This window comes from Telopea speciosissima, chromosome 1 (genome assembly GCF_018873765.1).
Source record: "Telopea speciosissima isolate NSW1024214 ecotype Mountain lineage chromosome 1, Tspe_v1, whole genome shotgun sequence".
NCBI lineage: Eukaryota > Viridiplantae > Streptophyta > Magnoliopsida > Proteales > Proteaceae > Telopea > Telopea speciosissima.
The window spans coordinates 9,355,243-9,378,944 of record NC_057916.1 but is presented as its reverse complement, the minus strand read 5'-3'; the positions used below and the strand labels follow the sequence as shown (position 1 = coordinate 9,378,944).

Below are 23,702 nucleotides of genomic sequence, written 5' to 3'. Positions count from 1 at the left end.
GTGGGCTACCATCTAGTGTATTTTTTCGCTAATTGTATTCTCAGCTATCAAATCAGTGCAGGGTTTCTAATCATTAGATAGATAGGCGACAATATAGATTGGACATTTGTTAGATTTTACAGCATAATTCAAACATATGCCACACTATATTACTGAACCCGTTCCATGTTTATTATCAACAGTTCAAATTTTGACCAAAATTGACCTGTTGGTTGTACTACATGGTGTTATGTTTCAGGGGCTCAAACTTACCTCATGAGAAGTATCGTTTTGACCACTGTTCAAAAAATTAGAGCACCAACTAAGCTGCCACATGCCCCCTCGAAAATCTGAATCAAGTATTATAGGATCGGTCTCCATCGATTCCGAGTCGAATCGGCTGGGAATCGGTTGTACTTTGTCAGACTCGGCCAGACTCGCCCTGACTTGCCCTAACTCGGGTGTACTCAAGATGCATAGAATCATATTTAATCAGAATCAGCTCTGGTCGATTCCGAGTTGACTCGGCCGATTCAATCGATTCTGATCCGAGTTTTAAAACAATGAGTTCAAAGACCTTGTTGCTTTTAATCCAGTTAATTCTTTTACCCTATGATTCAAGTTTCTATTAAATTAGATGTAGCATTTATGGGCCCTCATTTCTGGTTTATACTCTCTCCTTTTGGGTTACTTTATTGTTTATTTATTTCTGTTCCTTGTTAAAGCATTATGTTGCAGGTGCATATATTTCCAGTAAACCTTGCTCTATCTTTCCATCTTCCTCTATGGTATATCTTGATAGTGTTTTTTTTTTTGGAACATAATGCCTTGTGAAGCCCATCAAACTAGAGTTCGAGAAGATTTATTATCCATATCTACTGATTAGCAAGAAGAGATATGCTGGACTCTTTTGGACAAATCCAGCTAAGTTTGACAAAATGGACACCAAAGGTGAACATTGTTATTTTATCTTCCATCTGGAGTTTCCATTTGATGCCAACCTTTTTCTTAATTCCTCATTCATGATTCGCAGGCATTGAAACAGTTCGAAGGGATAACTGTCTACTGGTAAAAAACCTAGTGACCGAGTGTCTGAACAAAATATTAATTGACCGAGACATACCTGGTGCTGTACAATATGTTAAAAACACCATTTCAGATCTTCTTATGAACCGCATGGATTTGTCACTTTTGGTTATAACTAAGGTCAGAAAACAATTGGCAAGTTTTTAAATGTTGAGAACAAATCCCTTGCTTATAAGTTCTGCTAGCAAGCTGTAATATGGAACTTTTTCAACTTGACAGGGTCTAACAAAAACAGGAGATGATTATGCAGTAAAGGCAGCACATGTTGAACTTGCAGAACGTATGCGAAAGGTATCATTTACCTTGTCTAAATATAATTCTCTTATTGAATGCTTGTACTTTCTCATTACATGCGTACCTGAAATACTTGCATGATCCTATTGTTGTTTAAGAACTCAACAAAATCATCTCTCAAAAGCTTTTTTTGTAATGTGATATTATATAATCCTGCAAATTCTGAAGATGTTCATACATTGCGATAATATTCTTATAACATACTACACCAATACTGCTCGCATCCTGGAGTAGTTGATGGCATTTTATTTTCTGTGATTTCTATATTAACTTTCTTCCTGGTACTTGGAATTTTATGTATTGCCAATATTCTTGTTGAAGAGCATCAAAGTGCTGCCAGTTGCTTTTATTTTATTTTCAAATTTTTAGTTTCATGGTTCCTTTGTATTTCAATTTTTCTTTCTTATCTGAATATATTTTGTGTAAAGAAAAAGAACACACTGACAATTAATTCTACTAGTCCAGAGAGGATGGAAGAATTCGTTCATCAAAAGCAAAGTAGGGGAAATGGAGGTGGGTCAAACCCAAGATGCACCTTGTCCTGCCCCTTATTGTTAGGGTTTGATAGGGTGCTGGGACCACCCCAGTTACATTTTAAAATTGGTAGTATGGTGCAAGCTTCTTAAGTGGGTGGGTTAGTGTTCACCAGTACTCGAAGGGTGATTCTGCAGGTTTAGTGGAGCGGCTTTCGCACCTGCAGCAGGCCCATTTGCCCATTGGATTGTGTAGGGTAGGTGGTACAGTTTCCATGGTTGGGTAATGGGTCTTTATACACACTCCGAAAAATTCCTGCAGCATTAACATGGTTCCAGCACAACAACTCAGCTGAAAAACTGCAGCACGCGCTAGCATGCAACGGTGCTTGTAGATCACCTTTACTCTGCCCAAGTGCTTGCCCCCAACAAGATACGGCCAAAAAGCCGTGTCAGCGTTCATGGGCGCCTTTTTAGGTGCCTGAGAGAGTGGTTGTCAAAGACTCAAACGACTTCAGCAGACTTCCCGGTTACTGATCATGATCAGTCATTTTGATTCTCTCTGCTACCAATTCTTTGATCATCTTATCCATCTTGTCTAAGTGCTGAGACATGCTTGTTCTCATGGTCCGTTGAGTTCTTTCCATTCAATATCCCATTCCCGGTCGCATCTTTTCTATTCAGCCAATCCCTTGCTGCTTGCTTCACCCCACCCTGCCTGGTCATTGGTCTACCCTATCTTGAATCTGGAATCGAATCTGTGTTGGCATCTGTCCCATTGGCGGTTGAAGGAGCTGGCTGATGAAAGACATCCCCAGAATGCCCCCCTTTCGTGCCTATCGCACTTGTTTACAGCTCTTATGGGTCTTTTAGCGCTGCTTTCACACATGAATATTGTTCGCCCGTTATCTCCTCATCTTCCTATTTATAAGCCACAGCTCACTTCAACGTTTCCAATTTCCCATAGAATCTCCGGGGCTTTCCTAGACACTATAGCTTTCCTAGCCACTATAGTTTTGTTTAGTTATCTTCTTTGTCTGAATAAAAAAAATGTTATGTATCCAGTGATTCATGCCTCGTGTTTGCTTGTTTAAGGATCCAATTTTTTTCTCTCTCTTAAAATTTGGACCACTTATCCAGTGTTAACTTCTCCATAAACAATTGCTTGGAGTTTTGTTATGAAAGAGAAGAAAGCGGAAATGTAGATCTGGTCTCCTTGGGCCTAGTATGTAGCATGTAAGGAGTAAGGAAAATTACAACCCAAATTTAGAAATGAAGAAAGAAGAAATGAAAATAAAGAAGTACAGCCATCCTTCTATCCTTAGGCTCTGTTTGTTTTGACATAAATGGTCAGTAGTAAAATTAAATACAGTAGAATGTTTGCTTTAAGTGTTTGGTTGGAAGTAAAGTAAATCATTGAAATCATTTGTGGTGGCCCCATAAATTTACACTTGGGGAAGTGTTTTCTGCTGATGACAACCTCTTCAATTCTGTTAAAAGTTGATCTACAAGTCCACTGTTCACCAGAGTTGGAGGAGGATATGGCCTGGGAGCCCAAAAGTTGAAGCATGGTGATGGCTGTTGAGTAGTGTCTGCCAAACCTTTGAACTTGTTGAGAGCATGGCAATGACCATGGAATTAGACTATCTTTAAACTCTTTAAACACTCGCTAATTTTTTACTTGAAACCATTCTGTTTCACTGTTTTACAAGCTCTTTATTCATCCTACAAACAAACACTCTGCAAACCGAGAGGAGAGAAAGGCTTGGCTGTGGGTGGTGGAGTTGCGGAAATCGAGAAAGGCAGAAAGAGAGCTGCGGTTTGGGTTTCAGATCAGATCTTCTGCTCTGATACCATATTGGTGTAATGAATATGATTTGTGTCGAATGGGAGACAGGCCAGCTTTATTTATAATACAGAGAACAATCTAGAATGTGTACAGGACTAAAATACCCCTAATGACAATTCTACCCCTGCACCCATATTACAACACGAACCTTTTTACGTGTCATGTTGTCACTGAACAACAAAAAACTGGGGAAAGAAGGGGAGTTGAACCCTGCTTCTGAGTTGCCAGAGTGGGAGAGGGAGAGGAAAAAGGGGTTCTCTGCTCTAATAGTGAAGCTCAATTCAGTTTGGATCTGGAATTGCAGTGGATGGTGGTTCTCCACTCTAGGAGCTTGAGCTCAATGCCTCCCATACCAAAGACTGGATCTGGACCTGCAGATTAATATGTATTGTGGCTTGGGATAATCAGTACATAGTAATGGAAAGATGGTTTTGGCCGAAATTGCTGAATTTGAATGAAAACTTTCAGACCCCTGTAATGTATTGAAGTGTGGATCAGAATCAAAATTGTAGCTGAAATTTCCAAAATTGAAATTAGCAAGTTAACAACTAAGTTTGTAGCATGAAAACCTATAGAGATTGATGATGCCAGACGCATCTGAATCTGAAAGCTATGATCAAAAAATGGTCTTGTAGTTTGGTTTTATCCATTGAGCATATCCATGCCCATATGTCCAGGGTTGCAATAATCATGGCTTATGCCAATACCTGCTTTTGAGTATTTATAAGGGATCTGTGATATTTAGCTTGGTGGCGGTAAGGTTGCTCCATTGTGACCAAGTGGTTGCGGGTTCGAGTTGCGAAACAGCCTCTCTGCAAAGCGAGGGTAAGGCTGCGTTCATTATGACCCTGCCCAGACCCCGCAATGGCGGGAGCCTAGTGCACTGAGTACGCCACTGTGATATTTAGCTTCTTGATTCCTCATTCATTAACAGAACACAAATTTGTCCAACTTTACATTTTCTGATGGTTCCTTGAGATGCTTTCTGAACCTGTAGGTTCGTCTTCTCCTTCTAATTTTCTCTTTCTCCAATTAAATGGAATTTTAGATGCCCTGCATGAAGGAAAGACAAGAAGACTGTAAATAGAACTACGTGAAAATGGATAGGAACAACAACCCTGTTTCTTATTCAATTCTTAATACGATGTGGGTCGAGAAGATAGCCTGTATAAAGAAAGTTGCTACAGAGGTTTTAGGGGAGACGAAAGGTATTTGGCATGTGCCTGGGGAGACATGGTGGTGGGATACGATGTGGGTCGAGAAGATAGCCTGTACTAAGAAAACATGTTTGGGTACTAAGAAAACATGTTTTAAGACATGGCAAAGGTCTAAAGAGGTGGAGGATCTAAAAAGATACAAATTTGTCAAAAACAAAGCAAAGAAGATTGTGGGGAAAGCAAGGGAGAAAAAAGGGAGAAAAAAAAATAAGGATCTTTATAATATTTTGAATATAAAGGAAGGGGAAAAAGCTATATATATAGATATATATATATATATAGGATAGCTAAAATGAGAGAAAGGAAGTCCAGAGATTTCGATCATGTCATATGTATTAAAAGTGAGGATGGTAGAGTACTAACTAGAGATGAGGTGGAAAGAGTACTTCCATGGGCTCCTTAATGAAGGTTGCACGAGTAATGGGGCGGCAAAAGATGACCTTACTAATCCATCCACTTCACGCAGATATATATGCAAAATTAGGATGTCTGAAGTTAAAGAAGCTATAAGAAAGATGAAAGTATGCAAAACACTAGGCCCAGACGAGGTCCCTTTTGAGGTGTGGAAGAACGTAGGAGTTTGTGGCTTAACTTGGCTGACCAAGCTGTTTAACAAGATTATGACCACAAAGAAAATGCCAGATGAATGGAGGAGAAGCACGGTGGTCCCAATTTACAAAAACAAAGGTGATATTCAAAGTTGCAACAACTATAAAGGCATAAAGTTAATGAGTCATACAATGAAGCTATGGGAGCGGGTTATTGAAACCCACTTGCGAAAGGAAACTACTATTTCGGAAAACCAATTTGGTTCTATGCCAGGAAGATCCATGATGGAGGCTATTTTCTTATTTAGGAGACTCATGGAAAGATATAGAGACGACATGAAGGATCTCCATAGGTCTTTTTGGACTTAGAAAAAGCCTACGGCAGAGTCCCTAGAGAGTGAATTTGGAATATTCTGGAGAAGAGAAGGGTGTCATGTAAATATGTGGACTTAATTAAAGATATGTATACTGATGTGGTAACGAGCGTTAGAACTGCGGGGGGCCAAGGTAGTGAATTCTCAATTTCCATTGGGTTACATCAGGGATCAGCCTTAATCCCTAATTTGTTTGTGCTTATCATGGATGACTTAACCAGAGGCATACAAGATGAAGTTCCTTGGTGTATGATATTTGAGGATGATATTGTTTTAGTGGATGAGACAAAATCAGGGATTAACACCAAAGTGGAACTACAGAGATCAACCTTGGAATCAAAAGGTCTGAAGATAAGTAGAACTAAGACCAAATATATAGTGTGTAACTTTAGAATCACTGGGACGGAATGAGGTGGTGAATATTGGTGAGAAGGAGATCCCGCAAAGTGATTACATTAGATATTTGGGATCAGATGGTGACATAGAAGATGACATTGCCCAGAGAATTAAAATAGGGTGGATGAAGTGGAGAGGTGCGTCCGGAGTTTTGTGCAATCGGTGTATTCCTTTAAAGCTTAAAGGAAAATTTTATAGGACCATCATTCGGCCAGCTATGATATACGGAGCGGAGTGCTGGGCTGTTAAGAAGTGCCATATAAACAAACTATGCGTAGCGGAGATGAGGATGTTAAGATGGATGAGTGGGAAAACTAGGAAGGATAAAGTAAGGAATAACCATATTAGAGCTGGGTTGGGAGTAGTTCTGATCCATGATAAACTTAGAGAGAGTTGTTTGAGGAGGCATGGCCATGTTCAACTGAGGCCTTCGGATGCTCCAGTATTGAGGAGTTACGTTATTCAGATTGAGGGAATCAAAAGAGCCAGAGGGAGACCTAAAATAACCATAGGAGAAGTGGTGACGAAAGACATGCTCAGCTTAAGCCTCATACCATATATGACTTCAAATAGAGACGATTGGAGAGCAAGGAACTGTGTGGCTGACCCTATTTAGTTGGGCTATGATGATGTGTTGTTGTAATGCACCCAAAACATGATATTTGGTGCGGGATGTTGGGCAGTAGATACCAAGACTCGGAAGATTAATGTAAGGATTGAACAGACTAGAGCTGAGTTGAGGGTAGCCCTATTCATGGGAAGCTTTGAGAGAGCTGTTTGAGGTGGCATAGTCTTGTCCAACAGAAGCCTTGAGATGCACCTGTTCAAGGAAGTGATTTCTTTCAGATTGAAGGATCTAATTGAGCTTGGGGCAGATCTATTATGTCCCTTGGAGAGGTAGTGAGGAAAGATATGTATAGGTTGGGCCTAGCCCCATGTATGACCCCTTATTGAGCTGTTGGAGGGCATCGATTAGGTGGGTTATGCTGAGTCTTGCCGATGTTTTTCTTTTATTGCTATTTTATGTCTTTGTCTTTGCTTGGATCCATGTAGCCGACCCCATTTTGTTGTTGTTGTAGTATTCTTGTTTTTTTTTTTTTTTTGGGGGTGGGGGGGGGGGAGGGGGAATAGGCCTTCATTTGATGGTTTTTTTATTGTAATTCCTTTTCCTTCTCCCCAGTCCCCTCCATTAAAAAAAACATTCTGCAGTCACTTTATTTGATTTGATATCTTGGTGTTTATTGCAATGAAATTAGCGAGATGCTGCCACAGCGCCAGATGTTGGGGATCGTGTTCCCTATGTCATTATTAAAGCTGCGAAAGGTGCAAAGGTAATTTATATCCTGGTTATGTTGTTTCAGAAATCAGAAGTGGTTAGTGCCTTATTGCTAGTTTACAAGTCAAATTTTTTGGTTGATGAATTGCAGGCATATGAGAGGTCAGAGGATCCAATATATGTACTAGAGAATAACATCCCAATAGATCCTCAATACTACCTTGAAAACCAAATTAGCAAGGTTAGTTCGGTATTAATTATTTTAGATTTACTTAATTTCCCTTGTTAAACTATTTTTCATGTTGCAGCCACTTTTAAGAATATTTGAGCCAATTCTAAAGAATGCGAGCAAGGAACTTTTCCAAGGGAGTCACACTCGATCTGTTTACATTTCAACCCCCTCCAGTGGTGGTATAATGAAATTTGCTAAAAAGAAGCTCAGTTGCTTTGGATGTAAAGCCCTAATTAGGTATATTTACTTTGTGACTCACTTCCCTGTGCTTATCTGCTAAGGAACTATTTTCATCTATTGTCATGGTGCTTAATTCCTTAGAATCATCATGGGGCTCAGTCTATATTCTTTTTTCACACACAAAACTGACATAGAGGGCTACATTTCTCTGAGCAGTAACTAGTATCTGCACATTCGTTTTATAAACCTGCAAACTGAACTTTCGACACTGTTTTCTGTACCACCTACTTATTTTTGGAGTTACAAGCCCATAGATCAGAATATAGTGATTCTCCAGTTCTCGTAGTTGTGAGTGCTGATTTCTCTCAAACACTGATTCAACACTATGCTTTTTCTTTTTAAAACCTTTTGGAACCAGTGATGCAGATCAAGCTCTTTGCTCACACTGCAAGGGAAGGGAAGCAGAGCTCTATTGCAAAACGGTTGCTAACGGTACATACCATTTTTTCTTCATTTGTTACTACTACCTAATCAAGCACCCAGGTACCTTACAAAATGTTTGTTGTTTGAAAATTTCGTGGGAGGTGATTTCGCAGTGCATGATTTGGAGACGCTTTTCGGGAGGCTGTGGACACAGTGCCAGGAGTGTCAAGGCTCTCTTCACCAGGATGTGCTTTGCACAAGGTTTTATTTCTTCCTCTGTTTATGTTCTTACATATTGCTTTAGGATCACATTATGGATAGTTTTCGCATTGGTTCAGTCGCGATTGTCCAATATTTTATCGGAGAAAGAAGGCACAGAAGGACATGGCTGAAGCTAAGATGCAATTGGATCGGTGGAAATTTTGAGTTAATTATATATACAGAAATGCCAGAGCTCTTGTTGCATGCATCCTGACGTTATTGATCTAATTGTTAACCGGGATATGGTGTTCAGAATCAATTCATTAGCATTGGGTTGTATGACATATCGATATCACAGAATCACCCAGCTTTCTTAGAAATCCCATGGGCGTGAAAGCAGGCATCACATTCATATGGTGCTATTCAGAGGGGATGAACTGATGTTTCTCTGCAGGTCCCCACCTTTGTTTAACTGAGGGTAGCTAGATTCAACCTAACTCTATTTTTGGATCGGTTGTACCACTAGATCTGGGATCGTACTGTTGATCCAGTTACCTTTGATTCCTTATTTGTTTATTTTTAGTTTGTGTCAACAACTAATATTATTTTCAGAGCTATGTATATATGTTGACTCTCAAATCACATTAGCAATTGATGATGCTAAATAAAACAGCCATTAATCATTTAAGCAATATGGGACTGGGGGGCTGATGATGGCCACTGTAAAGAATCTCGGCAATTTTGAAATACTCTTGACTTGCTTAGTGTTGCAATGGATAAAATGCAGGATGGCATTGCCTGTTACAGTGAACAGCCATGAAATTCACTGGAGGTGTGATTAGGAACGGATTTCGAACTGGATTAATATGGAACTGGCCACACAAACAATGTCAAGTTTCATGTTTTATGGTTAGACTCCTGGTGATAAAAACCAGCAGTTGAACCAGAAAGCAACTGATGCTGAAAATTTTTTTTATTGATGTCTTAAAACTGCAGTCTTGCATAATTTCTAATTCAGCTGAAAATTAATGCAAGATTAGATGATAGACATTCTAGAAAGAGTGGCAAGAAATGCTGCCATGTGGCAGAATTAATTCACATTGGTCTGTCTAGGTTGTCTATAAACATTGGAATCTTGCTGGAAGAAGCCAATGTTTATTTTTTGGTGGTGCTCTAATTTGCATATTATAAGAGCCTTAAGTCTCCTCCTATTAACACTTCAATTTTTATTCTTATCAGAGATTTCATGTGATAAAACAAAGCTTTGAAAATCCAAGGCTATAGGACACATATTAGTGGTAGCAGCACCATAAATGAGCATGGATATTCATAGGGATGCATGCCAACACACAAGGTATTTGAATTAGGATTCGAAATTTGACATCTACCTAATCTAGACTATAACCTAGGGTGTGGGAATGGTTCCTGCCATGAACATGTGAGAACCATTTTTCCTTTGATTTACGCAAACCATTTTGAGATATTTCCGTCACGGATAAAGCTCCCTTCATCCCCATGCAATGGCTCCTTTTAAATGGAACCCAGTTCTTCCATGTACAGATAGGATAAAGCCCAAATTTTGTGAATAGGTACACCCCCCCCTCTAGATTTCCTCAGACAAGACAAAGTTTTGCCAAATGGCAAAACATATAAGAAACAAGAGAGTTCACAGTATTGGTTGGAGTACAATACATGCATCGACATATATGAGGATTTTACTTGACATGTGGCTTATCAAAATCATCCCCTATTTATCCAATGATTTGGAATTTCCACATCATCTTCCCATGCAGCAAATAAAGGGTTCCATGGAGAGAAACCCCTCCCAACACTAGACCGTTTAAAGGCAAAGTCACCTTTGGTAATTTCAAAACATGAAAAGGGAAGGCAGAGGCTGAATAGGCATACTGCAACCACCGGCTTATCAATGACACTCACCAGCCCTAGTTGATTTGTAAAATTTAAGCTATAATGAAGACTTTGGCGACAAAAAGTGGCCCATAAAAAAGTTAAAAAGATGTGGAATTAAAATAATTTAAATGTTAAACTATACTAGGAAAATCCTAATATAAGATAGGTCATATGATTTGGTTGGACCTCTAAATTTGACATCGGCTAAGCTGGGAGACAACCAATAGTGCAGTTAAGACGCATGACCTCTCCCTATTTCCGAATAAGGTAAATGTTGAGGCAAGACTGGCTACCCGTTTCTGAATACATAGTTGTCACGGCATCAGGGAGACGCAAGGCGCGTTGGAAGAGGCCTGGAGACCCTGAACACAAGACAACACCAAGAAGGCGCTTAGGCAATCACCCAAGCGATTAAGGCACCTGGACACTTATAGGCTTCGCCTAGGCGACACTTGACAACTATGGAATTTAACAATTAATACATGAATCATAATATATAAGGGTTCAACTTATTGTCACCGAAGTGGTGAATGAGGCTGTAACTTTCTTTTGAGTGTTCCTTGTTTCCCAAAAGTTATTCAAGGCAAGGGCTAAAAAGGGTTTTCAAAAAATTTGAAAATTATCATTATGAGCTTTCATTGTCCTATATGAAATATCAGGATTTACCCTCATTGTGGAAAAAAATTGTGTTACCATAAGAAGGCAAAAAAATAAGTTACAATTTTTTTCACCAACTTTGATTACAACAAGATTTTTTCTATTTATAATGCATATTGATGCCTACTGATAACCACGTCTTCGTTATTTGAACTGATTGATTGAAAATCTTCTCCTGGTCTAAGCCAGTTTGCTACTTTTGGCAATAACAAAGGTCGACTGTTCTTATAGGGAAGTTTCAGGTTTTAATTCTTGCATGTTTTGCCATGTTAGCAGATCTTCAGTACATACTATATACCTCCCATTGTCTTTGTTAGAATGCCATGTAATGTGAAGAAATCGGGTAGGCTGAACAGAGGACTTATGGATGAAGTTTTATACAAACTATTTCAAGTTTTACCTGATACTAATTTAATGTAATATTTACATCCAAAAAAAGAGAAAAAACGAATATATACCGAAACATCGCAAATGAGGGAGGGAGGCAGCTAGGTTGACACGCAAGTGCAAGGATTGGAAGGTGGTGTGGGAAAATTATTCTTTAATTCTCCTTCAAGAGGGGAATTCTAGAAGGCTGAAACAGTTACATACAGTAATAATTAACTGCGCATATAAGAGAGAAGAATGAAGAACATTTATTTGGAGAAGTTGTCAAATTGAATCTTGAAACCTAGACGACTCCAAATTCTAATGCCATTGTCAATTACAGTACAATAATAGATGAAGTGACAAGAAATATAAAAAATATACAAATTTCTTTGTAATTTTCATTTCTGTAACAAGTTTCCAAATATGCAGCAGCTGAAGAAACACATTTTCTCAGGAATACAGTTTCAGGCGTGTCGTTATTGGCTCACGGCACATAGGGCACAATGATATGCTTACACCACAGTCCTTGCAGGTCTAAACCAAGAAAACAGAAAAATGAGATTAGGTGCTGTCAAGCAGGTATAAGTTCATCTTTATGGAGCTCAACTGTGACCTTAGATGCAACCGACACATTACAATATTTAACATGTCTGTGTATATACTCTTGAATGAGTAAGGCATAATTGAGTTGATCTATAGTTATGTTATCAAAGATTTGATACCATTCAACATCCCTCCTAGTAACACTATGTTGCTCATTTTTCTCCAGAACCCAATGGCAATAAACTCTATATATAAGTGGAAGATTCAAATCATTAAATAGATTCATGGCTACTTTATGAAGTGCTGTTAGATCATCCAAAAGAAACAACAGACTGGATGTTGGGGATATCCAATCAGTTGCTTCTGTAGAAGTAATAACAAGATAAACATATTGTGAAAACATCAATTGGAACGTCTGGATGAAAGTATGTCTTGGAATTAGTGAAGACATTTCTGTTCTCAAGCACATTATTTGCATACTAGTATATGTGTTACAGATTTTACATTAGTTTTAGATTACCATGTAATAAGCTACAGGATTACTTACCAGATGACCGCATCCAAATGCCATGTCCTTTGGGTTTGTCAAGCAAATGGGGCAGACCTAGAGCAATTATACAAAGAAATATTTATTTTTTCAACACCATGCACATACAGGACATAAAGTTGCAGTCTTAGAAATAAAATATTAGCTGTTTACTTGCTCTGTGGAAGTTGCATGCTCAACTGACTGGAAGCTTGGTATTTGTGGGGTTCTAACAGCATTATCATGCTCAATAACTTTACTTGGAGGGGGAAGTCGATTTGTACGTGGTGCTCCACTTCTACTTCTGCATAATTAGATTAAATTCAGGGCTCAGTAATCCCCAAACCACAATTTCAGAAAGTAACACTCCATGGCCAATAACTAGTTCATAAGACTGCTGGCTTACTCCACCACCCTCAGTTTCTGCATGGCTCTATACTGAAAAGGAATTTCCATCAGTGCAGCAAGTGCAAAGGCTGTTTCTTTCTTTGACATTTCCTTGTTCTCAGACATGATCTTTGAGAAGTTTACAAACTGCATAAGACAAGTTCATCATGAGATTAAAGAAAGGGAGGGGAAAAAGCAACAGTTGACTCTTATTAGGCAGAGAACCTGTTGTACGGGTTATGATTAGCTCTTGGAAACAACAATGGATTCACATGAGGCACATATGCCAATCGGGAAGATATGGAACCAGATAGAGTGGATGGTTGAATGGTATTAGTAGCAGAACCCAACCAATTGAGCTGCAGATAGAATGAAGTAGATCGATGGTGGTTGAGAGAAATCAGCTATAACCTGGCCAGGTTCATCTCCCCCCCCCCCCCCCAAATCGAACCAGTATACTTGGGAGATTCTCTTCAGATTTAGTGGGCCCCTTGTCCAGTTGCATGGAGAAAACTTGGAGGAGGTTTTATCAGCTCGTGTGGGACCCATCCTTGCTTGCGTGTTGATGCATCTTGGAGTAGTTTTAGTCCTTGCGTGGGGGATTTTAGTAGCCTAGAGTTAGTTTCTGTTTATATAGATTTCTTTCATGTAATGGTAGTTACTAATTTAGGACTCTTTCTATTTTGATTAATTAGTTAGATTCACTTTTTGTATTTAATTTCTATATTACAGAAAAGACCAGATTGTAGAGGGGCTTCCTTTCCATGCAAGGACCCCATATTGTTGTGATAAATAATAGAAGGGCTGTGCTTCAGCCCCAGCCCCAACGATTTGATGAAAGTATAAAAAAATATTTGGTTTATTCCAATGGCTGTGAGAGGCAATGTAGGAGAGAGTCCTATGTGAGGTGAGAGGCTTAGGTGAGAGTGAGAGGCTTGAACCATCTATCCCTTCCCTATCTCTTCTTCCCTTTTTCTTCCCCTCCATTATTTCTACCATCTATTTTGTTGAGTCTGCAAATATCAAGCAATAATTAAGCACTCAAGGGTGTTGTGGACATTATCAACTTTCTGCTCATGTTTGAATACCACTCCATCAAGTCCAGTTGAGGAGGAGACCTACCGATCATACTTTACATCCTAGTGGTGGTTCCTTGGTTCTGGAGATTTTCTGCAGAAAGGCCCGAGGATTGTAACTCCAGATCAAGTCATCCATTCCAGCCCATCTTTTGTGAGTGTAATATTCTTCAAGGGCCTTCCCTTTGACATTAATTTCATCCCCATCCAACGGAGGGATTGGCTGATACATATGAATTTCTAATTTCTGGATTAACCTTCTAACTCTGAGACTTGCTGTTATCTCAGCATCTAACCATTAATTTGGTCTGAGATTTGGAAGATTCGTTCAGCCCTGTTAGAGCTACACTCAATGGGAATATCAACCCCAGCAGAAAAGTTTAGCCACTATTTCTGAGACCTATTGAGTTTTTCTGGTTATTTAACTTGTTATCTGTCCTGCGGTAGACCTGGAACTGAAGTTGCTTGATTCTCTGGTGGCTGGCATCACCTTGACACTGCTAGACATTGCGGAGGGTCAAGATAACCACATTACCTCTGCTGTTTACCTCCTGTCTAGGTTTTTCTGTCGTTTCTATTTTTGCGAACTAGTGATACATTGTATTGTTATCTGTGTTGGACGATCCTATTGTGGACTGGGTTGATAGTTACCTACTAGAGACCTAGCTCTACATTATAGAGACTAAGATGTGAGTAATGCATACAGTGGTTGCTTCTTCATTTTAGTGCCTGCTGCATTCACCTAAGTCAAAAGGAGGACGATGAATGATTTGTTCAGAGAAACAATTTATAATCAGCACACCTGAGTATTTGGGAACCTTGGACCATATTCCCTGGCTTATTACATGCTAATGCTGTAATGTCGAAGTAATATACTGCACATGCCAATCAGCAACATCCCTCTCTTTAAACAAAACAGTTTATACTCTTGTGAGTTGTGACATAACTTTAAATTAGGAATTCTTAAGAAAAATTAATTAGGACACTGATATGAATCTCAAAAAGGGCGTACCCAGTGCACGAGGCTCCCACTACAGCAAGGTCTGGAAGGGGCAGTTGTAAGCAGCCTTATCCCCACCTTTTGTGGAGAGGCTGTTTCCTTGATTTGAACCTGTGACCACGAGGTTGCAATAGAGCAACCTTAGCGTTGCGCAGAGGCCCGCCCTCTGATATGATTATTTCAGTGTTAATTAAATAGATACAGATGATACTAGGGGCTACATTCCATTCAGCACTTGTAGAATTAGGAGCTCCCTTCTCTTCCATGCTTCATGTTTCAACACCACAAGGACAACAGCACAAAGAGTCCCAATTTCTGTATCAGCAGTAAACTTATGTATGTATTGTAGATGTTGCTATCCTCTATCTCACAGCTTCATCATGTTTTCCAAGTACCAACTTGAGCAATAAATAAAATAACAATTTCATCAGAACTATAAAAAGAATTAACCAGTAATTGACAAACGTAATTCAGTATGATGGCAACAGGATAGTACAGGAACTCTTCATTCTTTCCTATATAACATTTTTTTTAACTCGGTGTTTATTAGGTTATAAACATTCAGTGATTATATCTTGAAGCACCCACTTAAAGTTAGATGTTAGCCCAATTGCAGAACTGAACTCATTATAGAATAAATGCTAACAAGTGTTAGAAAGATCAAATAAATGTTGAAAAAAAATAAGAAAAATAGGAAACTAGGAAAAAAAATTAAAATGTAAACCAGAGTTGTGGTTGTCAAGTAAGTGATTTTAATTACCTGGAAGTTATCAAATGACCGGTGAGGAATGTTATCATCAAACTGTTGCATTGCATCCCATGGTCCATCCCCCACACCAACCAAAATAATTGACAAAGGATATTGACTAAATATCAAGACACTTTATTAGTCAATAAAATTCAACAAGGAGATTATATATTAAATTCAAGTAGTCCAAATCCCAATGCTTTTTACCTAGCTGCTACTATAGAATTTATAGTTGCTTGTTCTTGTGGACTAAATCTTCCAGGTGGTAAATCATCACTCCTTGCAACCTGTAAATGTAAAAGGGAAAAGCAAAATAAATCCACAGCAATGAGTATATATACATATATATGCCACAAAAGTAAATTTCTTATAATGAAGCCACAGAAGAAAAATTATAAACCTGCCCATCAGCAATGATAACTAGGACATGATATTGCCAATTACTTCTCTCCACTATATCAATTGATGCATCAATAATTGGTGCAAAAGAGGTTGGACCTGAATGCAAGCCAATGTGCAAGAGGATAGTGGATAAGTAAACAGGATCAGGAAATTATTCATTCAAATAGAGATTTTATAAAGGCATGAATATATTATTTAACCCAAAAAGTTAATGTTCAATAAATTGCATCTATTAAAAAACTTAACATTATGTGATCCATATGCACAAACTATACTTCAATGGAAGGCTTCAAACGAAGAGGGAAAAAGTGAAAACGAAAAAAAGAAAAAGACCTAAATCTGTTTCTTCTTGGACAAGCCGAGTCAAATCATGACAATTGGGGTACGCCAATACACAATTTATGTCTTATTTTCATCAACATGAATTAGAAAACAAGAGCACCAAAAGAAATTAAAGAACAAGACTATGTCATCTGTTCATAATTTGCCCAACCAGCATTGGATCAATATTAGCCATTGGTGTAGCATCAAAGTTATTAAGAATTTTCTAGCCCAAGAAAAGATTTTCTTAAGTATTTTAAAGAATGGTTTTCTTCTCATAATGATTGAAAAGGTTAAATGAAGATAGACAAACCATAGTGAAATGTGGGAATTAAAATCTGTAGCTTGTCAAGTTCTTGATGAGATATTTGGATTTATTTGCTAAACCAAACTGTACAACAGATGAGAGACAGAGAGGGGGGAGGGGGAGAAAAAGAGACAGAGGGAGAGAATGAAATACCATGCATATATAAATAAGCACTGCAATCAAATATACATAAACACATGGATGGATATTTTTTCTAACATACCTATTACATAACTCAACTTAATTGATACAAACATAGCAGCTATGAAATAAAACTAAAGTAAGCCTACAATAATCTAACTCCTATACATCTACCATCAAAATATGATGAATTCTCAGTTTTAGTTCTGCAGAAGCAAAACAGGATGGGAAGTTTCAATCATTTATTCTTCGAGATGCCCTTTGATTGATTTAGCACAAATGGATTGACTTCTCATTGAAACTTCACTTTGAAGAGTAAACAAGTGAGGTGGAATGGTCAATTTTTGTTGACGTACAACAATAAATGTAAGACGGATGTAACATGTACAAAACAAGTTCAACTTGGGGAAGTGACTTGGGATTCCCACTTCATTATAACACTGGTTGCTTGCACCACTTTTAACCAAGTACTCAGAAATGCATTCAATGTGTGTCAGTAGGGCTGTAAATGGATAACCGAAAATCCGAATTCGATCCGCATCCATATCCATTTAGGGACATCCGTATTCATTTAGACATATCCGGAAAAAAAAATCTGAATACTCCTATAAAAATCCGTCCCGAAAAAAATCTGAATACTTAATAATAAAAATTAAGTAAATAATGATCTTGAGGGTTTTTGAAGATTCAACAGGTTCTAGAATATGAGGAAAAGGGAATCATGATCTAAGAGATATGGATTGAGAGTGAATTGTATCCGCTAGGGGGAAGAAGGTCCGGGTTACACAAGGCAAAGATGTAAATGGATGGTCGAAAATCTGAATTTGATCCGCATCTGAATCCATCCGAATCTGTTTGGAGGTATCCGTATTCGGCCAGGAAATATCCGGATCCGATCACATCCGATCCGTATCCGATCCATATCTGAGCCGTATCCGATCCGTTTACAGGCCTATGTGTGAGGTAAAGTGGTGATCAGCTAACCTGACCAGTTCTTGAAATGGTAAAAGCCAGAATTACGTTTTACCAAAAGTGGACCCAATATTGAACTCTGAAAGCCTTTTAGATGTTGTGGTATAGCTTCAAACACAACTTATAGGTCTATTACATCTATAGGTCTCAAGAACACCTTTTAGCCCAGATCATTTTTAGCAACAATGAAGTAGCAGTAAACCTAGGGGATCCAAGCTCACCCACCATAATGCTGCTACCAACTCATCGTTTCAAGTATCAGGACCAAATCAGGTAGATCAGCATTGTAAGCTTGAGATTGCAGAGACTGACCCACTGATATGACCTAACCACCCAATAAATCAGCTGACTAATTTATTTACCCCTGTTTCTGACAAAACTTGGCCGGATCAGTTGGTATTTGCATAGTTAGCTAGGGATTGGATCTCAATCAGGAGTTTGATCCAATCCTGGACCCTAAGTTTTAATCCTTGTGGCAGTTTTGCCGCCATAAATAATGTCAATCCAATTACTATGGAATTCTGCTATTTAAAAGTGAATACACTCCTTGAACACATTTCTAAGAAGAGTAAATACCACATAATTCGAACATCCATAAGTACAGAAAGCATGAAAATTTCGAAGGATAAGAAATCATTCTTGACTGAAGTTTCAGTTAAGAGTACTCATAGAATAATTTTGATCAGTGAATTAATTTATTCATCAAATTGAGAAAAATGTATTCAAGGGTGTAGCCAGTCACAAAGAAATGAAGCCATACAAAGCCTGACAAATTACAACAGAAAACATGTTACTGGAAAATTGGAAAATATTCTTTACATGGCCATATTGAGAGGCTTAGCAAGGCAAGTAGCTTGATTTGAGCGATATGCAGGGCAAATGTAGAAAATGTAGATAATAGTTTTAAAATCCAGACGGGACATCTGGAAAGGGTTCAGTATCTTTCTTTCAACTAGTTGGGGAGTGGGGTGGTTGGTAACCTCTTGAATTTTGTTGGGAGTTTAGTCCCATATCGACTACTAATTAGCCTACAGACCCCCTTATACACCTGGGAGTCCCTCCACCTACAAGTTCGAATTTTTGAGATGGAAACTTTACATGGAATCAAAGCAGGTTACGTCCTGCCCCCATCTGCCTCTGTCCTCCCCTTTCTATTTCCATCCATGTGTAACACGTACACGTGAGGGGGAGTGTTAAATGTTAATCCCACATCGATTGTGAGTGGGAAGATCCTTTTCCTCATATACCAATGAACCTCTACTCTTATAACATCGGTCTTTTGAGATGGAGATTTACATGGTATCAGAGTGGGTTTTCATTGTCTCCACATGTCTGCAGTACATACTGCCACACGTGCAGGGGAGTGTTGGGAGTTTATTCCCACATCGGCTACTAATTAGCCTACAGTCCCCTTATACACCTGGGAGTTCCTCCACCTACAAGTTCGAATTTTTAGGGTGGAAACTTTACAATTTTCATTTAAACTGGGAATCAAACTAGATAGGTGACTATTTCTGGTTTATATGTGGCTCAACTGGCCAGTCTAGTCCTGTTTCAAAACTCTGACCAACATCGCGGAAAGATAAAGGACTCTCTGTATTGACCATATGTTAAAATTCAGTCATTTCAATCATATGAATACCATGTATTTGACCATTCTCTTGTATTTTCAAAGGTCCCCTTTTTTTCCTTTAGAAGCTGACTTTTCAAACATTTCTTCTTCCACATTATCTGGATTTTTTAATAATCTTTTATTTATTTTAGTTTTGGGTCTTTTCAGGTATAAATCCTTATACCACAGAGGTAACTCCTTTTCATTAACTGTGCATGGAGTTGAAACTGCATTAGAAAACAACATATGGAAGGAGAAATGTTACAAACCTGATAATTTTAAATATGGAACAATTTGTCTGTATCTTGCAAGGGCCTCCTCGAAACCATGACAAGGTTGGTGATCAGGAAAGAAACTGAACACATTTTTATCATGTGTCGATGCTAAAAGTGAAAAAAAAAATCAGATAACTAGTTAAATAATTTGTTCTAGGTATAACTGTGAAAGAATACTCACCATCACCAAATCCAAAACAAGGTATCAAATTATCCTCATCAAAAGGAGACAATGTGCGCCCGATTACAGAAATAGCTTGCTCATATGGGTTAGGAATGCTTCCAATTGCATGGAGGCTTCTCCTATTGAATGAATACTTACCTACAATCAGTACATGGTAATGTTTATTCTCCAGTAACAGAATAATTTTGAATAAAAATAATTCTTAATCTATTGAAAACTGATAAGATCACCTGTCCACTCATTGCTCTTTGTAAAGTCAATACCAAGGATTAAATTTGACGACTCAAGACCAGCATCTCTTAATGCAGAAATAACCTGAAAATATGAGGACCTTATCTCTTTTTCTTATCTCAAATTAATTAACACATGCACAACATAGATACTAAATTCACACGACTGACAAATAACTAAAACAAAAACAATACGATGAACTCGATAGAAAGGATTACTTGAATAGACAGGAAATAAAAAGAAATGGCAAATTTCATCGACTTGTGCTTAACAAATCCTATATTTTATTTCCCAAGTCCAAATAAAATATGGACCGTTCATTTAAGGAAAGAAGCCCTTTTTTTTTAAGATAAAACTCTTCCCCACTTCATCTAAAGGTTTTATGCAGTGATTTCTCACAGAACCAACTCACTGGCGATTTGTCTCTTCTCTATGTTGTTCAGCAGCTTGTTATGATGGTCTCAAGTTCAGGTTTCATGGCTTTTTCCTGGCAAGGTTTCCCTTGCACTAGATTCATCAGTATATTTTTCCCCCATACACTTTTGCATGGAGAAACAGGATTCATGTAACTAACTCCATTTAGTATAAAAGGGCGAACCCAGTGCACGCGGCTCCTGCCATTCAGGGGAAATAATTTCAGAGTAAGATGTAACCTACTGAGGTTTCCCTAGCTTCTTTTTTTGGTGTGTGTGTGTGTTGTTCTTCAAAATCAATTCTTTGACAATTACTCATCCTGAAAATGAGATCAAGATTATTGAACAGATAAAAATTATATATTCTTCATATCATATTAGACATGACAATCCACCACAAAATAATAGAAAGACTACACTACACAGAAGAACTCAAATCTCATATCAATCAACAAATGGAAAGCACATATTAGGGATTCCTTCCTCAGTATAATCAACTAGCTTCAGTTTGATCCTTAAATCTCGGTGGATTGTAGGATCCTAGTTTGACTAAAAACCTAGAGCTTTCACTTCCAGGTGTAGAACATATACAACTAAGTCTCATGTACAGAAGGGGAAATCATAACATTTATGGTCTTTACAGGAATTGAGTCATGGTTAACAAGATCACATATTTTCTTGTTGATGTTTAATTTGTTGAATTTCCATTTTCATTCAAATTGGGTGATGGCACTCCAAGATGCTTTCTAACTCATCTGATACTGAATTAACAAAATATAGCAGGTTGAAAAATTCAAAAGCTTCTGTTAAAAGGCATTAGAAGATGATATCCACAAGAAAGTTATGACAAACACCTCATCCAGAGAGCTGAAATTATCAGGTATGTAAGATGCTTGCCGCCGCATGTTCTGATTGTTGTGAACCACAGAACTCTCTGCATAAGAAGGAGGTTGCTGCCGAATTTCATCGTCATATGAATAGTCTATTGATTCTGTATCTATTGATTCTGTATTCCCCATACCGGGGTGGAGAAATAATCCTGTTAAAAGAGTGAAAGAATAGAGAAATCACCTTCAATATATTTTAAAATTAGCCATAAAATAATGCATCAGATTAGATATTACAGACAAAGACTGTCATGGGAATGTCCAAACAATAACAGATTTATGAGATAACCACTGTGAAGAACCACTTTTCATAGGAACCCATGCGGTTAGAATATTGGATGACACTGGGTATTAACTCTAAAAATACAATGCAAATGGGTTAAGTGTGTAGTACAATGTCAAAAACAAGAGGAATTAGTTTTCCAAGGACCAGGCAGGGTGAATTCCAGTGCAATTTTCTTGCAAGTGATCAGCACAAAGGTGTATTACATTCTTGTCTCTCCGACTCTCCATACTTCCAGTCTATTTTACATGTTTACAGAAAATTATATAAAAAAAGTTTGCATTCCCAAATGATAGTATTTCAGCTATCCCCAGCGGTACGCCTGAGCCTACACAGTTATTAAGAAACAAGCTCATGAGTAAACAGAATCTAGTCAAGCCTCTTGCTTTTCCTTCAAATAATATTCTTCTACTCCCTTGAAACTCCCCAAAGAATCATGAGGACTTATTCTTTATAAAAACTCATCCCCCTACACTCAAATCAAACAGCAAACCAGCTTACAAACCACAAGTGAGCAACACTCGGAGTCACCAATCTGCCCAAAATAGATATATGGTATGTCCTGGCCATCGACATGGTAAGAGAAGAGTGGTCCACCAATCTTTCTCCTACGATAAAGTAACATTTATTTCCAGTCCCAAAGCTCTTCCCTGGAAGTGATAGAGAGTGGGAACTTCAATCAAGGATCACCACCCAAGCAAAAAAACTATACCCTTCGAGGAATTCTCTTACTCAGACATTTCAAGTAACCTGGAGTGCCCACGTTTACACCACACAACATGGATATGGCTATGGAATATTTGTTTGACATGCACCCAGCAGCATGACCCTCAGGCACAGCTGTGAAGGAATTAATGACACATTAATACCATCTTATTGTTGTATCCCTGTACCCAACTACCCATAGCCATTTCTGGGCACATATCCCTTTACCCAAGTTCTCGAGTTAAGCGGATCCGACTACTCAGTCCTCAACAAACTCGCATGCCCAAAACTGCATAACATTGTGGAATACAAGATGATCCCCATATATTCACTATATAAGGTCCATGTTCCAGCCCATTTGCTAATTAACAGTGAAAAGCCCTATTTGCCATTTTTCTATAGCCTCTTATCTTCCTTGTAGCTTTAGCATCTTGAACATTTCCAGTTTTCCACCCACTCTTCAATTTATGTTTGTAGTAAGCTCCTCCTAAATAAAGGTACCCAATCCAAATTTCCATTGAGAGCTGAGAACCACTGATTGATGGGCACTTCCTTATTGGCTTTCCTACATCCTCCTCTATTTTCATTGACAACACTTCCTGTTACGTGTCTTTATTTTAGTAATTAGGATATTTTTAGTAATTAGTATTTTAGTTATAATTAGTTATTTATGTATATATTGTGGGAGGGAGTTGAGGGATATTACAACACTTCCTGTTACGTGTCTTTATTTTAGTAGTTAGTATTTTAGTTATTATTAGTTATTTATGTATATGTGGGTTTTGTGGAGGAGTTATAGGAGTTATAACTCATAACTACTTGTTAGATAAGCCTATTTAATAGGTAGCATATGAAACGAATGGTATGAATTGAATCTCTAAAAGATCTCTATTGAGAAACGAGGCATGACTTACTCCATAGAGTCAAGAGGATCAGCTTCCTCCTAATTAAGCCAAGCCTCTAATATAATTAGAAAGCCTAGTATACTGGGATGGAATGCCATTCCATTCAATCTAATTAGGAAGCCCTGACTCTTAGATGCCTCATGGGAGAACATAAAACTAAAAATTAATGGTGTATTCAATACTCCTAAAAAAGTGAATCACATATGGTTGCTTCTGTAACAGATAAATGGGAATTGCTAATTGTACCTAAAGGAATTAACCAATCCATTTCTTTTAGAAAAGAAATTCTATTCAAAGAAACAAAATGTGGCATGGTATA

General features: G+C 38.1%; 2 protein-coding genes across 2 annotated transcripts in view; one reads left to right on the top strand and one right to left on the bottom strand.

The window, feature by feature from the left end:
- LOC122649017 (DNA polymerase delta catalytic subunit) overlaps window positions 1–8,770 on the top strand; it is a 37,939-nt gene extending 29,169 nt beyond the window's left edge. Inside the window, exons 22-30 of the mRNA XM_043842363.1 lie at window positions 816–930; window positions 1,013–1,185; window positions 1,285–1,356; window positions 7,473–7,547; window positions 7,644–7,733; window positions 7,801–7,961; window positions 8,323–8,396; window positions 8,501–8,588; window positions 8,666–8,770. Of these exons, the coding sequence (XP_043698298.1) occupies window positions 816–930; window positions 1,013–1,185; window positions 1,285–1,356; window positions 7,473–7,547; window positions 7,644–7,733; window positions 7,801–7,961; window positions 8,323–8,396; window positions 8,501–8,588; window positions 8,666–8,753 (936 nt within the window). The 3' untranslated portion in view covers window positions 8,754–8,770. The remainder of the gene's footprint in view (window positions 1–815; window positions 931–1,012; window positions 1,186–1,284; window positions 1,357–7,472; window positions 7,548–7,643; window positions 7,734–7,800; window positions 7,962–8,322; window positions 8,397–8,500; window positions 8,589–8,665) is intronic.
- Window positions 8,771–11,782: 3,012 nt separating this feature from the next.
- LOC122646808 (E3 ubiquitin-protein ligase RGLG3) lies at window positions 11,783–21,637 on the bottom strand. The gene is made up of 11 exons (XM_043840413.1): window positions 21,458–21,637; window positions 20,190–20,274; window positions 19,957–20,097; window positions 19,770–19,883; window positions 16,146–16,243; window positions 15,953–16,032; window positions 15,758–15,863; window positions 12,941–13,068; window positions 12,709–12,838; window positions 12,556–12,612; window positions 11,783–11,999 (listed from the first exon to the last, which is right to left on the bottom strand). The coding sequence occupies exons 1-11, from the start codon at window positions 21,620–21,622 to the stop codon at window positions 11,916–11,918; spliced, it is 1,188 nt and encodes a 395-aa protein (XP_043696348.1). The 5' UTR covers window positions 21,623–21,637; the 3' UTR covers window positions 11,783–11,915.
- Window positions 21,638–23,702: the final 2,065 nt, after the last annotated feature.

Excerpts from the sequence above, each read along its gene's own strand:
- LOC122646808 (XM_043840413.1), bottom strand. The coding sequence starts at position 21,622 with ATGGGGAATACAGAATCAATAGATACAGAATCAATAGACTATTCATAT. Across the intron at positions 19,884-19,956 it reads TTGTTTTGGATTTGGTGATG|CATCGACACATGATAAAAAT; the intron begins GTGAGTATTCTT and ends TTTCACTTTTAG. Across the intron at positions 12,000-12,555 it reads CATTTGGATGCGGTCATCTG|ACCTGCAAGGACTGTGGTGT; the intron begins GTAAGTAATCCT and ends TTCTTGGTTTAG.